This window comes from Molothrus aeneus, chromosome 4, assembly GCF_037042795.1.
Source record: "Molothrus aeneus isolate 106 chromosome 4, BPBGC_Maene_1.0, whole genome shotgun sequence".
NCBI classification, from domain to species: domain Eukaryota; kingdom Metazoa; phylum Chordata; class Aves; order Passeriformes; family Icteridae; genus Molothrus; species Molothrus aeneus.
This window is the reverse complement of record NC_089649.1, coordinates 64,067,253-64,089,379: the sequence shown is the minus strand read 5'-3', so window position 1 is coordinate 64,089,379 and position 22,127 is coordinate 64,067,253. Positions and strand designations below refer to the sequence as shown.

The 22,127-nt window shown below is 42.8% G+C and overlaps 1 protein-coding gene across 1 annotated transcript in view; it reads left to right on the top strand.

The window, feature by feature from the left end:
* Window positions 1–10,132: 10,132 nt before the first annotated feature.
* The window catches only part of HGFAC (HGF activator), a 38,895-nt gene continuing 26,900 nt past the window's right edge, over window positions 10,133–22,127 (top strand). The window contains exons 1-4 of the mRNA XM_066549216.1: window positions 10,133–10,198; window positions 11,768–11,822; window positions 13,643–13,739; window positions 18,836–18,909. Coding sequence (XP_066405313.1) covers window positions 10,133–10,198; window positions 11,768–11,822; window positions 13,643–13,739; window positions 18,836–18,909 — 292 coding nt within the window. The remainder of the gene's footprint in view (window positions 10,199–11,767; window positions 11,823–13,642; window positions 13,740–18,835; window positions 18,910–22,127) is intronic.

Genomic DNA, 22,127 nt, shown 5'->3' with positions numbered 1-22,127 from the left:
ATATTAGCAAATCCAAGATGTTGCACATGAACCAACTTTCTGAACTGTTTGTGTGAAAGAGAAGAAAATTGTTGATATTTTTGTCCCAATTGATAAATCTGTTGTACAGTCTAAAATGCTGCTGTACAGATTTTTATTTTTTCCTTATTTGTGATTTTGTCTTTAAATACCTATATGATTAGTTTCTAATATGAAAATGCACACTGATTTTCTTCCTCATCCCTTATCTCCCCAAAGTATTAAGAAATCCTGTACTGCACAATAATGTTTATAGAATCTTAAGTGTGTCAAACTCATTAAAATGGTAATTGTGCATGTAGTAAGTAAATAATTTATACCACTAGAGCTGATAATGTTTAATGGATATTTAATTTCAGTATAGGGAAAAGATGTGAAAAATATTTTTCAGTTATTCTGGGACCTGCTGCCATTTAGACATTGCAGTTTAAGTGGAAGTATGAGACAACATAAAGCTTGCATGCATTTTATTAGATTCTGCAAAGATATCTTCTTAACCCTAGCCTACATAAAGAAATTCCTTTAAAAGAGGATCATTAAGAATTCTTGCCAAATATTTATATACCTTAAAAATAGCTCATCCTCAGGAATTTAATAATAGTAGGGTATGTTTTTAGCCTTTAATTATTTCCTTTTGCTCTATTCTAGCAACACAAAGGGATTGCAAGCCTGAATAGCCAAATGTTTTCCAGGTACAGTGTAATCCTCCTCTGGCTTCATGTCTGCATAGTCTTGGTGTTGTCTGGCTTTGTGTGGTGGTCTGAGGGGACCTGTGCATCAGAACTGCTCTGCCCTTGCTGCCAGCACTGCTAAAATACACAGATGCTCTATCTGCCAGAGAGAGAAGGAAGGAAGGAAAAGGAGGTTACAGGGGTTCAATGCCCATGTAAACTAAGCTATATCAGTGACACAAGGGTGCTTCAATCCTTCAATGGTTCTCTCCTCATCCAGATCCCTCTCTGTGCTTGGAACAATCTGTGCCAGAGCAAGAGAAATACAGAAGTTTAAGTACCAATAGTGGAGAATAATGACTGATAAGAATGGGATGAAACCTCAGTATTTTCTGGAAAGATGAAACCATGTGATGAGGAGAAATTTAATTACTATTACTTTAATTATTACTCTCCCTCATTTATAGATTTGCACATGCATCCTTTTCAGTAGCTATTTGCCATTATTTACCAATAAACCAAGAACATGAACTCCCTCACCACCAACAGCTACATAACCTCAACCTCTTCCATGATTTAAGAATTTCCAGGGGCAATGCTGTGTGCAGGATGAAGCAATGCCTGGCTGAGATCAGCCCTCTGTATGCAGAGCAGTTAGCTGCAACTTGTTTGCAAGCAGGAGATAATCCATGGTGGTGGTGGGAGCATATCTCTGATCTTGACCTTGCTTATTTGAGTGTTGACTGAAGTCTGTGTGTTAGAAAATCCAGAGCAACACATCCTGCAATTTCATTCCCTGGTGAGATTGTGAAGGGAGGCAGATGCTCATCTCCTGTGGGAAGGTCTGGATGGTGAAGCTCTGCTGGTCTTGCACAGCCTCCATCTCCTGGAAAAAGCTGCTTCTCCCATTGCATCTTGCCTGTTTGTTTGATGTCCTTGTGAGAAAGGACTGATGCAGATGTATGAGATTCTGCTGCCATTCACTGCAATGACATCAGCTTGTACCATTAAAACACCCACTCTGTGATGTCATAAGAGGTAATTTTGCTTGCTTGACACTCTGTAGTCAACAGGATTTGGCCTCCTGTTTGCAAAAGAAAGTCCAGTTTAATTCAAAGTACACTTAGCAGAGCTGATATGAAAGACATGATTTCCCTTTTAGGAGAACCCAGTTGGGTTCTTGCCTAACTTTAGGTGTCTGCTCCAAAGCTGCCTTTGTATCCTAAACACAGGTGTTACTTTATGTATTTGTTAGGGATGGAATTAACACTGTCTGGGGATATAAAGAATTGTTTGTTTAATACCTTCCATGTCTATAAAGAATGATTTGTTTCATCCTTGAGCTGAACCATGCTTTTGCACAGGTGACTCATACCTTAAATTTAACACTTTATATTTTCAAGGTCTCCACTGCCTATTCTGTGAGCCTTGATAGCTACCTCAGATGTAAATGCATATGCAGGAGGCCCCTGAAGCTAGGTGGGGTGACTCTCATCTGCCAGTTCCTCCTGATCTCTGAACAATGCAAGTCAATGACAGCTCAGATTGTTTCAGCAGCAATTACACAGAGCAGCAATTACATTTCTGCAGCAATTACAAGGAGTGGCACTGGAAGTACAGGAAAATGAGGGGGGAAAAAAGAGAGAGAAGGAAATACGGCAGGGATACTGACCATGTTGTGAAATCTTTGGCCTAAGCCTGTTCTTGAGCCTGTGAGTTGTACACAGTCACTTCTGAAGCCAGGATTTGTGCAGTGGGGAGAGGGCTGCTCTTCTTCCTGGGGCATCTCTGCCTGCCTTACCTTTAGGAGTGCAGGAAAAAATGACCCTGGAGTTTTGCCAGAGACAGAATCCCTATTGATTTGGTGAAAAAATTGTGCGTCAGTGCCCAGCAGGATGAGACCATGGACTGGCAAGAGCAGAGGGAGATAAGAGAGGCATCAGTAGTGGGGTTTTTGTACGCAGTGAGAGGGCAGCCCTGCTAGGGAACACTGTGTCCCTGCTTCCAGGAGGCAGCTTTATTTCTCTGTCTACCTGACACATCACCAGCTCTCCCAAAAACACCCCAAGGCATGGGACTGAGATCCAAGGGTCCTTTTCCTGCAAGAAACAAGACCTTGGCATCAGGGAGACTGAAGGGAGAAGCTTGAAGAGTCCCTTACAGATTTGCTCCTAGATTTGGGATGCAACAACCCCAGAGAAAGCTGAGACAAGCACTGTGCTAGATCAATAAATACATCTAGGATGAGTATCCTTACAATGATATTGAAAAATGCAGTGTCCAAGCAGCCCTGCTGGCCCTGGGCAGCTGCCTCAGTGACCCTGAGGGATGGGAGCACTCCCTGCACAGGTTTAGCAGAGGGCACCTCTTTGTTTGGCTTCCCCTGGTCATTGTGGCCAAAAGGCTGATCAGCTGGTGTCAGCTGGCTCTTCTTGGCACAGGAGCTGCTTGCAGAGCAGAGAAAACATCTGAGAAAACACACACACATATATGTATATATATATATATATACACACACATCCACACATCAAAAGCATACAGAAAATGTAGCTAGATCTATATAAATATATATATGTATACAGGTTTCCATACAGGATACTATTAGGCCTGCAAACAGAATAATTGGAGCATTATTTGTGAACTCTGCTCTCCATCCTACCATAGGAGATCACCCCAAAGTCAAGGCAGGCTGTGGGGCTGGCATCCTTCCCACGAGGTTGTCCCTTCCTTGTTAGTGCTCTTTCCCCTTCCAAAGGGAAGACTTCAGCTGCCTTCAGCTGCACCAGTGGAGGCACTTCCCTCACACATGCCTGACTTTAGACCATTTTAAAGTATGCCATGGGGGCGTCTAATATGCTAATGAAGAAAGTGGGTGGAATTGCAGGAATTTGAGCACAGCTAAAAATGTAAGTGCCTAACAATTGCAAATCAGCCTGTGCTGAAGTTACCTAAATGTGTTGGCATCGGTGGAAGGTGGGTGCCTCCACACCTCTTCTTGTCAGTTTGCAGTGAGTACACAGCTAAAAAAAACCCCACACGCCTCTGTATCTGGGCCTACTGTTTCAGCCAGGGTTATCAGCAAAGGTTTATACCAAAGTCCTTGAGAAATACAGTTACCTGCTTTCCACCCTTATTCATACAGTGGGAGGAAGAGTCTCTTCATGCAAACGCACCCTAGGCTGGCTGCAGGCATGGTGCTTTAGATAAATCATGACATCTGGGTGGAACAGAACTAAGTGTTATCCTGAAATGGACTTCTAAAAGCTTGTTTAGATCTGGGTTTGGGATGTATAAATTAAGGTTCTGCATATTGTGGATCGTAGCAGAGCTTTAAATCACAGATTTGTGTGATTAGGAGTTCAAAAGCACAGCTTGGTTTTGTTTCTGCAGCTGAAGGCCAGCTCTTCCATTGCTATATCAATATAATTTGTTTTTTCATAGCAGAACTAAGGGTTTTTTTGGATGCATCAAAAAAAAGCATCCATAAGCACAGCTGCAGGTAAAGGCATTAAAAAAATGTACTTGCAATATAGAGATGCAACTGCAGGGGCTGTATCTGGCCAAAACTGAGATTTCACAGAGAAGTACACATGAAAAGAAGAAGCACAGAGAAGTTACATTACAAAGTTACATTACAGAAGTTACATTACAAAAATGGCCCAGGGTGCTGGGCTGTGGAGGGCCCTGTGCCTGCTCCTGCAGGCAATGAGGACATGGAGGCTGTGCAGCACAGGACTGGGGAGGAGGTGAATACAACTCCCTCTGGAGAGGGCTGAGAGGGACTCATGGTCTGATCCTTTCAGCTGAGGGGTGGCACAGCTCTGAGAGCAGGCCCGGAGCTGTGGGAAGAGAAGATGCTGAGGCAGAGCAAGATCAAAGAGGTCATGGCTGAGGGGCAGCAGTGAGATAAGAGGGCAGCAGTGCCAGATAAACACCAGGGTGTGGGGTTTAAACAGAAAAATGTCAAGGCCAGCTGGAGGAAGCATGTGGAGAACATCCAGGAGCAGATCCATCTCCACGTGGAGAGGTGATGGAAAGGGGAAGGCCTGCAGAGCTGCCAGAGGAGGTCCCAAGAAGGCAGGGACAGCAGGAACACCCAGTAACACCCTGAGCCCATCCTGGGCACAGAGGGATGGCATTCCCTCTGCTGTCCTGCTCTCTGAGGTGTTGAAGGCTGCTGGCAAAGGTCGTGGGCCAGGATGGGACATCACAGCCAACATGTCAGAGGGGAGGAGAGTGAAGAGTGACAGAGATGAAAGAAATAACATGATAGATCTGAGCACTGCTTGAGTCCCTGGAGAGAAGAGAGAGGAAATCAGTGCAGAAAACCCCAGAGCTGTGAGCTTGTGGGTGAGGGAAGCCAGGAGAGCTGCTAGAGACTCTGGGGGAGTGTGGGAGGTGAGAGGAGTGAGGAGGAGTAAACATTTGGCTGAACACATATATTTCAGTCCCAGCACTATCTGCTAAGTGCTGCAGCACCCAATCTATGCTTGCTGGATCCCAGCTGCTCAGCAGCAGCGCTCTGGCAGCTGTGCTTTTCACAGCCTTGTGAAAGAGTTTGTTTGGCAGGGATTATCCCCAGTTTGGGGACAGCAAATTCTGGTGCAGGAGAGGACAGACTGGGACTCCAGTTCTTCCTGAGAGCCGAAACCATGACATTTTTTTCCCTTTGGGTTTCTGAAGCTCCCAGGGAAACAAGAGGGATGGCACACAGAGATGTTCATGGCCACAATGTAGCTGGACTTTACCCTGTGTAAGGCCCATAAAAATAACTCAACTGTCTGGTTTGATTTCTTTTTTCTTGCTGAAATAAGCAAACAAGCAAAATTATTTCAGCTTTCTGTCTTTGCTTTAGCAAAGAAGCACAAAGGCTTTTCTCAAGGCACCACTCCAGAAGACATGAGAAGGTGGAGGCTCACTTGTCACCCAGTGGTGAAGGTGCTGGATTTGGGTGTGAGTGACAAGATTGAGGTTGCACGATTTGCTGAGACAGGCGAGACCTGTGCCCTGCTGTGCTGGGACAGCTGAGGAGTTTGAAGGAGAGAAGACAGAGGGTTCCTCATGCACTCACAGTGCTGCTGTGTTGCCTTATTTATTTAAAAAGAAGTCCCTATGCTTTTAGCCCATGATGGTTGACCTCAGTTCTGGTGATTTGATTATTCACTAATTATCAGAGATTCGAACTCTATTATTATGAGTTTTGGTAATGGTTCCCAGGATGATAGGAATGATACCAAGCAGCAGAGATGAAGAAAATCCCATCTGGCAGGGACAACAAGGTCTCTAGTGTGGTTTGCAGGTCCCCCAGAAGAAAAAAGAAGGGAGTTGGTTGGGTTTGTACATCAGTCTCCTGTTGGCACTGAGTCCCCTGTTAGTACACCAGGAACAGAATTGCCACATGTGATTGCTTGCATCCTACACATTCCTGAAAGATAAATCAAAAGTTGTATTTTTAATGTCAGAAATAGTTCTAATTACCTCCTGTTCACGTGTACTCACCAGGTTGTACAAAGGTCCTGAACAGAGCACACTTGCAGAGGCTTTAGATCCTGCACCAGTTCCTTGTGCCCACAGTGCTCCTGCAAGTGTCTCCTTATCTGGGAAGCTGGGTCTGGGCTTTGCAGCAATAACATCAACTAAAGCCATGAAATCTGATCATCTCAGGGGACAACGCTACCCCGTTAGTTTGGGTTACTTTATCACAGTGAAAAAGCTTAGAAATTTGCAAAAATACAGGGGGAATCAGTCATGAGAAAAGTTTGTAGATTTTTTTTTTCAGTTTTGCAGTAGATGAGTGGAAGTTTTCTCAGAAACATTTACAATGGTCAGAAAATAGTGAAAAAATGGAGAACAGATGAATGTGCAGTCCCCAGACTGCCCTCTCACTACCTTGGTAGCTGGTACAGAGGAATGAATACAAATGGATGTGTGTGTGTCTAGGCTTGTCTTTTCCACTCATGTCTAGTCAACCAATTGATTAAAAAAACCCTCTGCAGTTTTTATATTTCATATTGATGGCTGACTCAGTTAATTTATGTTTTGCAGATATTTAATGATTTAGGGTAGTTGTTAATATTGTTTCATTATTATTAAGTAGTTCAAAGGCTGGGCTCAGTCTGAGCTTTTATTAATTATTTTTAAATTTAAAGTAATAAAAAACATGGCAGTGTGGGAAATGAGGAAAAGGCAAATGTATGAGGCAGCATTATCAGTATCTGTTATACAGCCACAGCAAGACTTCTGTCTCTTTTCCCTCATTTATTGTGTGTTTATTTGCCTTTTCTTTTTCCCATGATGTCAGTATAAAGAGGAGAATGACTACTGAAATGAATGAATTTCAGCCTTTGATATTGAAGGATTACAGTCTGCAAACATGAAAAAGAATTCCTAGTTTTATTTTGAAACTTTTCATTGTCTTTAGTAGTAGCAGAATATGCTTCAAATACATTTGGGTTCTGTGCTCTGCAGGAAATGTTCAAAATTATGTACAGCAAAATTAAGAATCAGAATGTGCCTTTCTTAAAAGGAAAATGGCATTTTCTTTGAAAACAAGAGCCAGACTCCAGCTGGAATTTCACTGGTGGAATGAGTTGCAATGCTCCAGGCCTTACAACTGACAAATATTCTATCACTCCAAAGCCAGGTTTTCCTCTAGCTTATTGGTACAGATTTTCTCTCTCTTATTTATATTTATGTATATGTATACACACATATATTTATATCCATTTTGTGTTTTACAGACCCTCATTAAAATGGGGACTAGATGAAGCCTAAAACCTAATGCCAAGGAATTTATCTTGAATTCCATATGGATTGTTTCTATCGTTTTTTTATTTTTCTTGTTGTTGTTATTAGCTCCATAGACACCTGATTCTTATTTCCCTGTATACAAAGTTTCCATCACCAGGCTGGAAATAGTGAGTCACAGATGAACAGACTTGAGAAGGTGGTGGAGAGCAGCTCTGCAGGCTCCTCAGCCTGACCCATGGGATGATGCTTTTGGCACAGAAGTTGCTCTTTGCACCTATGAACTCCCAAAGGCCCAAAGCCCTGTGAAGTTTATAAGAATTCAGTATCAAAACTGAGTCCAGTTTTCTGACTAGTTTCCTGTCAATAAGATAAAATGTTTCTCAAAAAAAACCCCAAACATTTTAACAATTCTACAAAACGCTTCAAAGAGGCAGACAGAGTTTCTTCTGTTTATAAATAGCTGAAAGATTCACTGGTCATTTAACATAATTTACCAAAAAACCACACCTCAAATCCTGCCTTTTTGCTAAGGCTGTAAGACCTGTTGAGACACCTCTCTGCTGAACAAAGGCAGGCAGTGTACATATGGAGCACTTGGGGATTTTAGTGATTCAGATCCATCTGGACCCTGGAATCGCTGTCCAGACCTTACTCAGGGATAATTCCTGTTTTATGGTGGGGCTTCTCTGGCAGCTGCTGCACCTCCTGGCTTTGATGACTTTTCCTTTTACTTTGTGCCAGCCCCGTCCTATCAGCTGAAGTGGCTCCTGATGGTGCTTATTCCTTTTGTCATATTAAGGAATCAATTTGAACTAAAAACTTGGAGTTGTGAGTCCCCAGAACGAGACACTGCAGCTCTTGGTGGAGATCTACAACATGAACTGCAACAACTGGGAGTAGACAACACCAACCATAGATTGCATTCTTGCTTTTCTTCTCTCTTACTTTTAGGCATGGAAAAATGCTTCCCTACAACACACATTGGTCACCACAGACACACAGTGTTTCTGGTCCTGGAAGTGGATGATTTTTTTCTGGAAATGGGTGGAAGAGGGTATTTCCACAGCCTTAAAGAAGTATCTTCCTTCTCTCCTCACTCCCCTGCTTCTCCCTTTCTACAAAACTTTTGGGAACTCATGAGTGCAATAGCAGGTAACGGCTTTTTTATTTTTTCTGCTTTCTTTGCAAAATTTCAGTAACCTTGATGGTAAACAGATGTCTACAAGCCATTGAATAAGCATTATTGATTTGAAACCTCATGGCCAGACTGAAGAATAAGGAGAGGAAGTGGAAATCTATGTTTCAGCTTTGCTAGGTGTTCTCAGGCAGATCAGGTTATCTTTACATCCTATTTCCAGGTTTGAAATGAGTGAAAATAGGACAGATCTATTCTGAAGCTTTATTTACTTCAAGTGTTTAGCAACAAGCAATGCACAGAGGCAAAGATTTTTTCTTCTGCCTGTTTGCTGGATTTTGGGAAGGAAATTCCAACTTTGCCCGCTTCCTGCTGGTCCAAGCCCTGCTCACAGTAGCAAAGTTTAGTCCATAACCTATATATATATATATATATATATATATGTATAGGCCTGGTTGAACTAACAGGAGTGATTACTGTGATGAAAGGCAGAGCAGTGTGTCAATTCCTTGCACCATGATAAACCATTGTGTCAAAATTGTGCAGGGATAGCTCTGCTTCACCACGGGGCCCTACTGCCATGGCTTTATTGGGTCAAAAAAAGTTTTAAAAAATCATATCCCTTCCATAGCTGTGCTGGTGAAACTTCAAAGGGCAGCACACAACTTAAGCAAGGACTATGGTATTCCTCCTGTTGTTGTGGCTCTGGGGATTTTGGGTGTGAGGAGGTGTGGTCCCTGATTGACAGGACATGGCAAAAGCCTCGAGCACAGACACTGTTGTACCAGACAAACCTGTGGATTTTGGTTGTGGGGCAAGGTGGGGCTGAAATAGACTGCTCTGGTGAAATCTCAGTTTTAGCAATACCCTCTGCATCTGTAGGAGAAATGATTCTGCAGTGCAGCTATCTCAGACAGACACAAAACAGAGATGGCTTTGCTCAGGTGGTGGCAGAAGGGAGCTTTTTAGTACACAAAATGTGTTATCAGAGTAATGTGCATTTTTTTTTTAACTTTCCCAGTCTGTTGCTGGATGGCTGCTGTTACAAGTCACAGCTGGGCAGGTAACCATCTGTTAATGAGTAATCCTTGGTATTGGCATTGATCTGGTCCATATTTTGCAATGTAACGCCGTCTCCTGAGTGGGCTTGCTTGGAGCTCCTTGCTGTTTCTGTACCATGCTTTTAATCAGCTCCTGAAGAGAAAGAAGGGAAACATTCAGCTCTACTTATAAGCAGCATTGGATCAGCTTCTCTGGAGCTGCCCTTCAGTGCTTGCTGATTACAGCAGGGACCATCGCCCAGGGTCAGGCACTTTGTGAACTCTTCACTCCTGGTGGTGTAGGGAGAGTCTCTCCCTATGGGGCATTCCCTTCTACTCACAAAGACATTAATGATTAACAATGATAACAGCTCTGCTTGCTTAGAAAACTAAAATACCTTAAAGTCAAGTAAATCACAGTCCCTTGTGAAAGCTTGTTGCTGATTCACCCTCCTGCTTCAGCCCAGCCCTGGAAGTTTTCCTCTGCCAGGCAAAACTTTCATGAGAGGAGCGCAAGGATGAAAGTCTGTGCTCCCCTCACTGTTGTCTTGGCTCTGAGTCTGAGCAGTGACTGTGCAAGGATGGTAAGTGATTCTTCTCTTTCTGAGTGATGGATCAGCTGTGGGATGCCTGGCAGGACCAGGCTGCCCTGGGCCTGGATGAGTGAAGCCACTGAACAGACCCAGAGAAAGGGAGATCCAAAGGGAACACAACAGGGATGAGCCAGATGAAGGCTGACAGTTTGTGAGAAGTTTATAAGCTCTTTAGACAGTTTATAAGTGCTCACTTGTGGGGGGACTGTGGGACAGCTGGTGCTACACCTGTCTCTGTTTGAAGCATTTGCTTACATCCATGCCTTGCTATGGAGGAGGAATGGGAAGTGAGGAAAGACCACAAAAATGGAAATCCTTAAAAAACATATCTCAGAAAAGTGTTGACACAAGCAGGTACCTGCAGTAGCATGGAGGGAGAGTGCTCCACTGCCAGACACTACTGCTGTCTGTAACTGAGCAGGCCAGCTTAGGTGGCTATCTTCTTCTTTTCAGACTTGTTTCCATGCCAAACCCCTTGGTGGTTTGCATTATGTATCTTGTCTTTTCTGGGGCTATGTCTGCCAAGCACATGAAGCACTGCTGAACAGGCTGTGGTTTGAATTTGCTAGTTTGCTTAAACCCCACCACAGCCTGGAATCTACCATGGGCTAGCAGGGCAGGTAGTTCACTGCTGCCTTACGGTCAGCACTGGGGCCTTAAGATCAGCCTTATTTCTCTAGCTGGGTTAAAACTAGCTCAGGTATACTTAGATGGTGCTATAATCTCAACTATCTCAGTGAATTACAAAAGTATGTCCTCAGATATTGCATGAGGGAGCAGAGAGGAATGCTCATGCTCAAGGTAAAGATCATTCCTGGCTGGAGCCCTTGCTTGGTGGTGGCAGAATCTGTGTAGAGTGCAAAAACTGTTATTTCCTCAGAACTGTTCAAGCCTTCTCTATATATCTTAGCAACAGCTTTTTCTTAACCCTCACTTTTATGTCTCCTGTCCAGTTCTATGTTCATGATATGTGCTTTTTTGACTGCTTTTGTGATATTTTTTTTGCTATAGTTCAATTGCCAGCACCTTTGGTGGCAGCAGCACTTTATGTGTATTATTCTCTTTTTATTATTTCCTGTGGCTTAAAATCAGCTCAGCCTAGTGCTCTTTGCTTGCTGATTGGCAAACCCAAATACAGTTAGAAGTTGCTTTTGTAACTAATGCCCTGGGGGCATTCAGTTAAATAGCAGGAAAAGGCAAATGTTGGGATATTATTTGTAACTGTGAGCTGGCCCCAGAATGCATGTATTCTTCCTGCTGAGAGAAATAGGAGATGTGTCCCTTGGCAATAGAAAGATAAAATGGAGCAGAGCTTTGGCCTTTGTTGAGTTGTGCTGGGTTTTCCTGGTTTAGCTGGCACTTTCAAGAGTCAACGTGTATCTACCCTCCTTCACCTGCCTGTGCCCCACCAAAAATCAGAAGCAAATAATATTTTCTCAGAAGCATTGGGAGAAACACAAGATCAGGGCAGCCTGGAAAGTAGCTTTTTACCAGTACTATGGTTCTCAGAGTGAATTTGTGTCTCCAATCCACATCCACATTCTCTTTTTCTCTTTGTAGCACTACAGAACTGGGGCAGGAAGAGGCTCAAGGCATGGGTTCCCTCACCCAGAAGGTACCAAGTCAAATCCAGTAGTTTTCATGACAGTAAGAATGGTCTGCCTGTCTGTATCTGTGCTGTGCAAGCTGGTAGGAAGCCTGTCTTTGTTTCAACATGAATAAGGATTATAGAATGGTTATGCCAATATTAATTTCTGTTTAAAGGGGAATTTGAGTATAGCTCAGGAATCTCAGGTAATTTTCCTTCAGGTGCAAGATTAATGGGAAGGTGCTGATGGGATTTGAGTTGTCTGAGCTGGCATGGCTTTATATTATTTCACAAGATGGTGTGGCTGAAGATGTGCAACAACCTTTAATCAGAGCTGCAGCTGCCCTGTAACTTTCAAGCACATTAACTCTTTGTATGTACGGGTTCAGTTTCTACCCTGGCCCTTGATCTCTCTGTGGTAGAAAGGTTTGAGCTGCATGCAGCTTTCTGGTTTGCATTTGTTCTAGTGGCACCCCAATGATCAGACATCCTGGCTGTGGGAGAGTGTTGCAGTTTCCATTTTTAAAGCTTTTATTGTCCTGTGCTTTTGTTGTTAAAGATTACATGCACTGGGCCACTGGGCTTTATAGGTTATAACAGTGGCCTTTGGGATGCAATGTATCTTCTGAATGGGGATGTATTGTCACAACTCTCCTGCCTGCTTGTACTGGGAGGTATGAGACAGAGAAAGTTGCCATTTGCAACATTTGCTTAATTAGTTCAGAGAATGAAAATAGGGTTGACAAGGAGATGGCAGAGGGGATGGCAGAGGCTATTTCATATTGCTAGAGAAGGAGGCAGTTAGGGCAGATGGAGTGACAACAATCCCAACTGATTAAGAAGAGGTTGGACCACAGGGATAAGTTATTTTTTCTGTAATGCCAATAACTGACCTCAGCAGCTCTTTGAGATGTCTGGGCTGATGGGAGTTAACAGACACTGTAAGAGTGTGCAGGAGCCCCAGCCATCATGGGAGGGGTAAGCTCGGGACAAGGAGCAGTCACACATTGTCTCTGAGAAATGAAAATGTGCTGTGCTGCCGGTTTGGTTGAATGCCCCATTTCTCTCTTACGGCACTGGTTGGCTTCCCATTCAGACTTTGGGATTTCAAAACAGATTACTTTTAGTTTAATGGTTAAATAAGCTCTGACAGTTTTTCATTGTCTTTTTTGTCTTCAGGCTCTCTCATTATCAAGACTCATCTTGAAGGATTTTTTCCTGATAGACTCCCACTAGCCTTCCTTAAACTCCCACCACCCTTCCTTAGATTGCCATCACTGATGTGGCAAATATAAAACTTGCCCTTTTTAGATACTGGTCCCATCAGTTTCTCCCCTCTTGTAAGGAATCTGCTTATCCCAAAGGGAAGGTTTTATGATCAAATTCTCTCTCTACCCTCAACCTTTAAAACTTCTTCCTCCTGATTTTTTCTATTTCAGTTTGTACTGTCTGGTTCCTTAATTATTTTAAACAGATATTACAATATGATATAGAGCCTGAAAGGATACAACTTCAGAAATTATTTTAATATGCCATTACAATACTACATAATTAGAAATTATAATTGCAATTAATGGATATAATTGGCATTTGCTGTACCAGAAGTGGCAGTATATTTTGAACTGAGATCTTTGTTCCACTGCAGAGTCCATTAATCTTTGTTGATTCAGTCATTATGTAAGATTTTAAGCTTCTTCTTATGCACTAGGCATTGCAGAGACACAGAGTCCAGAGTACAACTGAAAAACTTGCAGATATCTATCTTCATAATTTCATATAATAGTATATAATATAATTTGTGGTTTGGTTTTCAGCTGCATTATGAGTTTTTTATATTTGTATTTCAGTGTTTACAGAGGATGGACATTTATGCAAATTTCCTTTCCGGTTTGGCGGAAGGTTTTATCACACGTGTTTATCAAATTTATTTTCCAGAAAGAAATGGTGAGTTGACATTGCTCATAAATGAAAACAGCATTCAAATGAAATGTCATCCTTTTAGTGCTTTAATCGTGCTTTTGGAGTAATGAACACGAGCTGGATGTTGTGCCCAAGGTGCAGTTCTGCTGCTGATGGCCGTGGCCCTCGGGTCAGGATGTGCTCAGGGGGAGGGGAGCCCTGGCACTGGGTGTCCACAGCACAGGAGGCTCAGGAACTGCAGAAATGCCTCCTTGCTGCCCTGCCCATTGGAACTGCAATTTACATGGGTGACAAGAGCTTGTACAGAAAAAGCAGGACTGATAGAATGACCCTGGGAGAGCCTCTCTGCTGAGGGAGAAAGGAGACACAGACTCCTGCAAGAGAGGACACTTGGTTAGGGGGCTGTTGGATTTGTGCAGGCTGTACTTCTACTGCAGCGGAGACCATCTGATTTTTGAGGAAAGCTGTTTTCTCCCCACCCCCATCTCTCTAATTTCTATCTAGATTGGCACCAGAACCCCTTTGGACAGTGCAGTACTAAGAAGTGAGGTATTACTCCTGTTTGTTGGTTAATGATTTATTCTACTACTGTGTTTAAGGCCATTTTGACTTCTTTTGGGCAAAGGTTACTCTTTTACTTTTGCAGAAGCTGTTGGAAGTATTCATGATCCATTTTTGGGGTAGGAGCAGTCAGGGGGGAACCCTACTGAATTAAAGCACTGAATAAAAAAGATAACCTTGGCAGACTAACTCATATGATAGGCATATATTAACTGAAATCAAAGGCAACAAACAGAGAATATGTGGGTACCAGTAATGTGAAAATTATGCCCAGATGAGCCAAGTGAAAAGCAAACACTTGCCTGTTTCAGGGCAGAGATAGTATTTTAGAGTTTACTTTACTTGCCCAGGCAGGGCAGAACTCTCATTTTTTATACTGGACTGTCTCATTTTTTCATGATCTGTCGGTGCCTTTCTGATGACACATCTGTTTCAAGTGTAAGTGCTGGTGTAATGTAAACAACACAAAACAAACCTGTTTGCACAAATAGACACCCAGCTTCAGGCTAGGAAACCACTTCAGAATTTCCCCAATAACCACTGATAAAACCCAGCTAGTAAAAGCCTCCAGGAAACAAGAATTTGAGACTATCTTAACTAAAGAAAGGGAACTGGAATAATTTACCAGTTTGAATCCTGTCTTTGAACTTCAGTCACAAAGAGTTTGACCTTAGTACCCACTTAATTTCATGCAATGCTTAAGAGGGATCCTGTTAATACATGACACTGTGTATTTGTTTTTAGCCAGTTAGGGCACAGAAATGGAAAAACTTGTCAATGGATGTGGTCCAAGGTTAAAGCACACTTTAGAGCTGACCTTGAACAACTTGCTCTTATGCTTCTGACTTTTTAAAAGCCATTTACAAGCAGGGAGACAAGGAAGAGGACAGCTGGAGTTATTTGGATTTGACAGACCATTTCACCCTATGGGTGACCTTCTGACCAGTGTTTGCTCATCACTCATAAGCTAAAAGCAACTTAATGTGTGACTTCAGGCACAGAGATGCCAGGAAAAGAGCCCTGAGTAGCAGTTGGGAAACCTGCTCTGTGCACTTTTTGTGTGACTTGGCACCAGCCCAGGCTGGCCTTACACTGAATAACTGATCCCAGGGACCTGGAAGGCTCCAGGTGAGGGCAAGGCTCGTGCCCTTCCTGCTCCTGCCTCCTGCCAGCTGCTAGGAAGGGACGATGGGAGGCTGGGTCCAAACTGCTGCTGAATTCTGAATTCCAGGAAACCCAACCAGGAGAGCCCTGACTTATGTGTTAAATTCACGTCCTTGGTCTTCAAGTCACACTTTGGGTCAGGACTACAGGCAGAACTTTACAGTGCAGGCTAAACCCCACTCAAATTTGCCTTATATTTATGTTTTCTCATACTGCATATGACACAGATACTGTGTTTCAACATAAATCTGTTCCTGACCACAGAAAGCTCTCCCTACTTTGAGAGCAACAGACAAGTTGTATTTTCAATAAATATTTATAAAGATACAGGAAAGAAGACAAAATAATTGCACTATTTAAATAACAGACTTCCTTTAGCAGCATTCTGTATTGCTTTTCCCCTTAATTATAATCTGTTTATAAGATCAATAGATCAGATATTTATCAGATAAATTTCCATTTAGGGGCCTATTACTAAGTCTTGCGTGATATCTTGCTAAAGATATAGTGTAAATTTTCCTTTTGTGCTGAGGAGAAAAAAAATAGCTGAAATTGCTACTGAGTTTCATTGGTACCTCCAGACAGACAAAGCAGTGTGGGGACAGACAGAATGGGGGTGCAGTGAACACTGATGAGAGCAAAAGGGGAGGATGGTCTGAACTGGACCAAGCTGTGGCTGCAGGGAAGCTGCAGCACCGTGTCCCTGTGTCCCAGGGTGGGATGGGTTCCTCAGATTCTGCTCCAGGGGAATGGCAGGAGCAGACCTTGCCTGAGATTTTGGCTATAAATGGGAAGGTGTTGACTCATGCCCTGCAGGAGCCTTATCCTGTGCTTGAGTTCTGGAGGGGCAGGGCCCCTGTGCCAGGGTGAGCTTAGGTCTGTGTAGGAAGGACATGATCTTATCTTCCTTGGAAACAAGAAGATAACTTTTGATGTGTTGGCCACAGACTGGAAACAGTGCAGAGGAAGCTTTTTGGCCAGCTGGATTACAGGATGGGGAGTTTGTGACAGCCCTGGGAAGGAGAAGTACCTGTGGGCTGAGCTGGGAGATGTCAGGCATCAGGTTCTGAATTTTCCTGGAGCTGGTAGTGGTTGGTCTGGTGTTGTCAGACCAAGTCTGTCAAGCCATGTCTGTCTGACAACACCTAAAAAAGTCTCAGGCAACGTCCAAGTCTCAAACACAGTGACAACACCAGGTGTGATGGCAAAGCTCTTTGCTTACACCTGCCTGCCTTGGGCCTGGGGCTTTGCTTGTTCTCCAAACATCCCATTGTTAGGGCTCCCTATGCTCCTGGTGGGAAAAACAGCCTACTTTCCATTGATCCTGCCTGCCAGTTAGGCCTCATCTTTTGTTTGCCCATTCCCATGCTGTTTACCATCCATGATTTAAAATGTTATTTAAATCAATCCCTTGTAGTGGACTTTTCTGATATAATTAGTTCAGTATCTTTGTCCTTATGTTTTCACTTTCATATTAGCAATTTTATATGACAAGCTGATGTAAAGATATTTGCTATCCCATAAATTTTGAGTGTGGGTGCATTTGCAAATAGCATAAAGATGTAAGGCCACTGGGTTGGTTTGGCTGCTGGAGGTAACATTCCAGAAGACTGAAAAGTCATAATTTCATTTTTGGTAAGCCTCCAATCAGACAAAACACTTTTAAAAGAAAAGGAGGGAGAGAAGTGAAATAGCTTTGAGGATGAGCTGAGATTCTCAAAGAGAGTGAGATCTGTGGTGGAAAATATAAAAGGATTATGTCACTGTGCAAGGAGCTTGGGACTGAGGAGGCAGCTTGGCATCACAAGGGGGGACCAATCTCACTGTAGTCACTGCAAGGCAATAGGGAAGGACTGGCCAGGGAGAGCATCAAGTGGGAGGACCAGTGGTTTGTGGAGAGCTGGTAGAAGAAGCCTCTGTCAGGGTCTCTGACAACAAAAAATCCTTTTAAGATGGCAAATTTTGAGATTCCTCTTTGACTAGAACTTGGCTGCTGCTGGACAGTGACACAAACACTGCTGAGGACACTTTTAACTCATTTCTCATCTTCATTCTTGTGCATACTAGACCACCCTTTAAAGAAAGCACAATCCACTTCCCACAGAAGGATCTTTGAGGAATTTCCATCAGCTCCCAGCAGTTGCATCAGCCTTAATTCCTGTGAGAGAAGAGCCTCTTTAAGCATGTGCCATGTTAATCTGCACCAGACTACCAAGCACCTCTTTTAGTGCACCTTTTATAATTGAGGTCACCAAACTTAATATACATGGCCTATTCAGATGCTCCATAGGAATTATGCATTTTAAATACCACATAGCATCTAATTAAAAAGGAAAATAGGGCAGTTAAAATGTAGATATGTGCTACAATAAAATTTCAGTCTAGCTTGTGACATCCTGGGGTGAAAAATTTGATCACACAACTGCTCAAGAAATTATAAAACCAGGCATAATGGAAATAGATCATCAGGCACATTAAATAAACACCAGTGCCTTCTAATGTCATGTGGCTGATATCTATTATTCTGCATTATAACTGGCTAGGGAGGATGTTTTGGTGGATGGTGCACTGGGACAGGGCATGGACCTTCAAGGTGCAGCCTTAGTTCAGCCATGTGCTCCCTGTGTGTCCTCAGAGAAGCCTCCAAATCTGCTCCTGCAGAAGAGGAATAGCAGCTCTGTGCTCCTTGGGGTGCTCTGAGCCTGAGATAGCAGACTGAGATAAGAGACCACCAGAGAGGGGGTGCAGGACTCTGTCCCCTGCTCTCAAAAAAGGAGAGGTCTTATCTGTGCCTTTGGAAATCACCACCATGTCAGTTATTTCCTCATTTCATCTTGCAAGTTCCAAAATAAGAATGCTTTAAAGGAACTGAGTCTGAAAAGGGTGAAATATGCTTGTCACTGAAAGTCAGGGAAAAGTCCATTTGTGGACAGTCTCCTGCCTCCACAGATTATTACAGTAACTGTCAGGCATCAAAAATGGTCTGGGTCCTGTTTTGCTTGTTTTGTAATAAGTAAAGAAGACATTATTTGTTTGCTTTGGTTTTGTTTTTTATTTCTGTCTTTCATTTTCTAACCCCAGAAATAGGAAGAATGTTGGGTTTTTCTGAAGGATTCATTGAAAATCCCAGGTCCTGCATTTACATCTTATTTTTAATATGTTTTTAATGTGAGACAAGTGGAGCAGAGCAACTTTAACAAAAGGAAGCATATTTTTTCCTCTGCTCTTACAACAATTTGAATGAAACTGGTGCTAATTAGAAAAAAAACCAAGCATGAATTTCCTGGTCACCAGAGTGTGAAGGCCCTGTAGTTTCAGTGCAGACATCCAGGGTGTTTAAATGTGAACTAAGGCTATTTAAGGATGCACTAAGCTGCACCTTTGATTCTTTTCAGGTGTTCCACAACACATAACTTTGACCGGGACAGGAGGTGGGGACACTGTGATTTGCTGCCCAGAGACCACTCAGGTAAGGCCCTGGCTGAGCTGCTCCAGGTACCTGATTCCTACTTTGCCACCTGCAGGAAGGAGGGGCAGTGCCTTCAGTGCAACTTTTATTTGAGTATTTATTTTGAAGCAAGCCTTCACATCAGCTGTTTCCATAATCTCTTTGTGACGCTGCACAGCCATAGCATTAGACTGTGAATATCACACAGCCTTTAATTCACTCTCTGCTGACTAACTCAAAGCCATGGAGGGAAATTATGGTAATGCCAGCATGGAAATCTAAACTCCTTCTGGAGCCAAACACAAAGGTGATCATCTTCTCCTCCCTCATGGCTTGGATGTGCCTTTTAGCTTTCCCTAAATTACACAGCTGCATTTTCTGTCTGTTTGACCAGTTAATTTCTTTAGAAGGCACAGAAACATTTGACACCCTGTACAACACACAGCCATCACTTCCAGCTTTCCTTTCTTGAGATCTCATGGGAAAGAGCAGTTCTCAAACCCAGACTTCCTTGAGCTTTGGGCTGTGTCAGAGAAGACAAGAGGCCAGACATGTTCATTGCAGGAGTCCTGAGGGATAATGAAAGGATTACTTGGCTGAACATCTCTGTGGCTTCCTGTGGTCACCACACTCCAGTGTTACAATTACCTCATTGTGAGAGTCTGTCTAAAAGGTCAAGGTCTGTGGCAAAGAAGTCACCTTTACATACAAAAGTCACTTTAATTGACACATGGGGTGAAAGTTCACCTGGGAATATGCTTCCCTGTCCTCAGCTCTCTCCCAGTGACTGGCTTTTGCTTATCTCTGTATCCCTGGCTCCATGAGGTGGGTGCTGGGGAAACCCATTTTATAAAGAATGTATATATATATATATGTGTGTATGTGTGTGTATATACATATGTGTGTGTGTATATATATATATATATATATATATAAATTCTCATTTCATACAGACCATCTTGAAAAATCAGGTGTTGAACTGGTCAAACTTGATGCCTCTGAGGCTTTTTTTGGATCTGTGTCTAGTTCTGTTCATGTTCCTCTTTTTGCTGTCTCACTATTTTCAAACGAGACACATTTAGTCTGCAGGATATGACCAATAGCCTTAGATATTCACTTCCCACTTTCAAATGAAGGGCTTTTTCCACCAAGCCCTTTCAGGAAGTTCTCCACAGTGTCAGGAGTCTCATTGCCAAGCTGATTGCAATCTACCAGAGCACTTGAAAAGCCAAATTAGCTGAATCACGCTGACAGTCTAGAATTAAGCAGTGCACAGCATCACCTTTTTAAATGTAGCTACTTTAAATTATTTTCCAGCCTGGCTTTAAAACAGATTAACAGTAGATCAGAGGCCAGTGACCTAGCCCCAAACTAAGCAGCAATGTATACAACTTTGTAATGCAAGTGTGCCAGACATGAACATAGACTTTATGGGCCGTTCATGCTTACAAGAGTCAGGTTATGAGGGCTGCACTTAGTTATTCATCAGTGGCTTTCCAGAGCTTAAAATACAAATTAAAAAAACAAACAAACAAACTTATATGTGTGAGAAAGGAAAGGAAAGATAAAAAAGGATGGGGTAGCTGGAAGAGATCACCACTGGCTGTTGCAAAATAAAATAACCCCTTTATTTCTGGAAGCATTTAGAATTTGAAAAAAAAAATGAAAGTTTTTTGGCTGTTATTTTATTTATAAACATAAGTCTACTTAGGTTTTTTTTTTAAGCAGCAGTTTTTGGATTTGGGAAATGTTTAACAGATCATTAACTATAGCTTAAAGTGAACAGGTTTATGATGAGGTTGAAAGGAAAAGCAACATAAGGATGAAGGGAATTTGAAGCAAAAGAAGGAAAGTTTGCCTGCTGTGGAAGAAATAAGCAGTCAAACTGAACACTGCTGACCTCTAAAATGTGTAAAATAATACTTTTTTAAAAAATCCACTAAAATATTAAATCTTTTGGTGTTTTTTCTTGAATAACAAGAAAACATTGAATTTCAGGGAGAGAGTATCCTTTGGCCATAAGAGGTTGGTGAGCAGTGTATCCATTGGCATGGAGAAGGAGCTTCTTTAGAGCGAAGGCTGAAGCACAAACTCTCTCCAGGCCAAGAATACCACATGTGACAAGTCAGCTTCAAAATGTTGGAGGTGCTTACAAATCAGTGTTAAGCAAGCACTTTTTTGATTCAGAAAAATACATCTGCCAGATTCAAGGGGGAGTTTTAATCAGGAAGCCTTTAGCTCTAGGATGAAGTGAAGCCTGGGTGGGAAGTTTCTGCTGGAGGGAGCTGTTAGTACTGCACACACGTGGGCTGTGCACGTATAGCTCGCATATATGTACAAATGTCCATAAATGTGAAATGCCCCTATAGATGGGACTTCCAGATTTTGGGCAGTCTGGTAGGACTGCTTCTCTGAATGTCTGGAAATCTTGGACAAGTGGCCAAACCCCCAGGGAGACCCAAACATGGGGGAGAAAATTGCCAGGCAGTATTTTTAAGATCCCTCTGGACTGATACGGAAAGAAATAGTAGAGTGATTTGGGGTGTGCAGGCAAGAGGAAGAGACATCATCCCAGGAGGAGCTCTGAGGAAGGTGGGTGGCAGAAACAAAGTTTTTGTTGGGAAATATGGGCAGAAAGGTGAGACAAGGCTACTGCTCAATCAGCAGAGACTTGGAGAGGTGAAGCTGCAGTCAAGATGAGAGCTAGCAAGCATGGAGTGTTTTACCCATGAGGATGCTTTAGACAGTGCTGAGAAAGTGTGGACTTGGCACTCCCCAGTTAAAGGATAGTTAATAGTGGGCAGGATTCCCCACTGGGAACTGAGATGTGTCCATCTGCTTATGAGCAGAAGTTGTTCCTGGACTCCAGGAAAGAGGTGGAGCAACACAGAACATGCCTGGAAGGTCAGACTGGAGTGTTGGGTGGGATGTAGTGAGGAACAGATTGAGAAAGAAATAAATGAGTGGAAGTGCTTTTTGCAGATTTAACAAGGGTACAAAGAAATTTCTTGAACATTTGTTACAGCAGAAGATGGCTTGGAGATCAGGTCATGGTTTGGATGTACTGGGAATAGGAAATACAGGATTTTCCTTTGAGGAAACATTACAGCACTAGAAGTTTCATAACCTTCAACAGCAGGAAGAGTAGGAATGTCACTGACTTAACTTGCTTTCCCTTGATGTTATCCTGGATTGAAACTCCCAGTGAATACACCCAGACCTGCTATCTGATAGGAATT